This window comes from Phytophthora infestans, genomic scaffold (assembly GCF_000142945.1).
Source record: "Phytophthora infestans T30-4 supercont1.3 genomic scaffold, whole genome shotgun sequence".
Classification (NCBI taxonomy): Eukaryota; Oomycota; class Peronosporomycetes; order Peronosporales; family Peronosporaceae; genus Phytophthora; species Phytophthora infestans.
Window position 1 is genome coordinate 1,403,116 of NW_003303756.1, and position 1,965 is coordinate 1,405,080.

The window sequence follows — 1,965 nt, forward strand, 5'->3', positions numbered from 1 at the left end:
GCTCAGATCACATTAAGTTACCACGAGAACCATTGTGCGTTTTAAGTTTACTACCGTAATTCTACTACTACATGTAGTACAGTACAATATACTACTGTAGTAGTATTAAATTATGATCACTGTGACCGATTTCAATCTGCCGGTGTAAATTTCGGCCACCTGCTGATGACATGGACATCGGCTAGACCTCATTTGACTTGACACGAGTAGGCAAGCATGAAAGCTAGTGTATTTACAGTAATTGAATGCGTTGATGACATTCAGCAACAATGAATGATGGTAACTCAACAGCTAGTTAGTACTCCGCGACGTAGAGACTGACAGCTCCATCAATCTTGTACGAGTTGCCAGTGTACGTCAAGGCTCCGGTCTCACCATTCACCTTAAACACGTACATGTCGTCCGATATTTGGTTCGCCACAATCAACCAGTCTTGGTAAATCACAAAGCCACGAGGCGTCACACCACGGGAGCTCTCCCAATTAAGAGCCTTCAAAGTGCCGTCGGCGTTGATCTTGTACGTGACGATCGAGTTGTGGCCGCGATTCGACACGTACACAAAGTTTCCGTTGCTCGAAAGGTGAATGTCGGAAGCCGTGCTAGTGTTGGTGAATCCAGCTGGCAATGTCGTGACGTTCTGGATAGCGGAGCTTGATAAGAGTGCCGCCTTCTTGTCGATCGTGTACACTCCGACGGTGCTGGACAGCTCGTCGGTGACGTAGGCGATATCTCCCTTCGCACCGATAGCCATGTGGCGAGGTCCGGATCCAGCCGGGCGCTTCACAGTCGCCAGACTCTTCAGCGTCTTCTTGGTCGCGTCCAGCTCGTACTGAAGAAGCTCGTCACCGCCGAGGTTGGCGGCAACAACGTGGTTCGAGTTCGGCAACCACGTGGTACTGTGGATGTGGCCTGTAGCTTGGGTGTCCATCACGACCTTGCTGCCAACGGGGAAGTTCTGGTAAAACGACTCAGCACCGACAGAGCCATCAGCGTTAAGTGGGAACAGAGAGATGCTGCCGGCGTAGTTGGCAACTGAAACGAAATCCTCTTTGGGGCTAAGAGCGATGTGGGCAGGAGACGCACCCTTCATCTCCTGCGAGTTGATGACCTTCAGAGTGCCGTTCGATTGCAGAGTCATCGCCGACAAGTAGCCAGAGGAAGATGCGCGGTTGAGGGCGTAGATGACACGCTCACCTTTCGAGAACTTCTTCGTCGAGCCCTGGACGTATGTCGGGTTGAGGCCCTTAGCTGCGAAGCTAAGAGGGGTGATTCCGTACGGCGTTAGGGACCCGTCGGCAGTATTCAGCTTGAACGTATTTATACCGTTCGTGGTTTCGTTTGTCCAAGTAGCGGCGAACAGAATCGGCTGCGTGGCCGACTGTGTTGGTGCAGCGGAAACAGCGGCCACAACCAGGGATGCCGAATATTGCATTTTTATCTATTGCTAATCAAAGCAGAAAATAAATAATTGGGTTAGGGAGCTGACTAGACCAAAATAGATTATTGAACTTTCTCAACTCAGAAAATAGATTATTGGTGCAGCAATATTGGTACACAGCGAGGGCACAAGTACTAAAGAATCCATGGCTAGTTTGCTTTTAATAGCGGTCAATAAAGTGTTTGCTAGTGGTCAAAAATAGCTCTTTGTGTTTGCTGGTGCCCATTTGTGTTTGCCAATGTCGTATAAGTGTTTGTCGTCGGCCAAAAACATGTACTGTTGTATACTGGCATACCAGATTCTCGGCCGTAAACAAACAAAACATGTACATGCAGTGTTGGCATAAAAATACTTGAAATCTTTTATTCAAATTATAATATAAATAAATAAAAAAATTATTTTATTTTTATTTTTATGCATTTTTATCTTTTTATTCACCCAAACCCGTTAAATCAGATTGAACAGCTAGTGAAGGTGCTACAGCGGTCTCGCGATTAGTGGCCTGTGTAGGAAAGTGTCATCGCAAA

At 47.2% G+C, this 1,965-nt stretch overlaps 1 protein-coding gene across 1 annotated transcript; it reads right to left on the reverse strand.

Moving 5' to 3' along the window:
• Window positions 1–295: 295 nt before the first annotated feature.
• Window positions 296–1,432, reverse strand: PITG_02314 (uncharacterized protein; the record flags this gene model as incomplete). Its single annotated transcript, XM_002907209.1, has 1 exon — window positions 296–1,432. One exon carries the CDS (start codon window positions 1,430–1,432, stop codon window positions 296–298), a length of 1,137 nt encoding a protein of 378 aa, XP_002907255.1.
• Window positions 1,433–1,965: the final 533 nt, after the last annotated feature.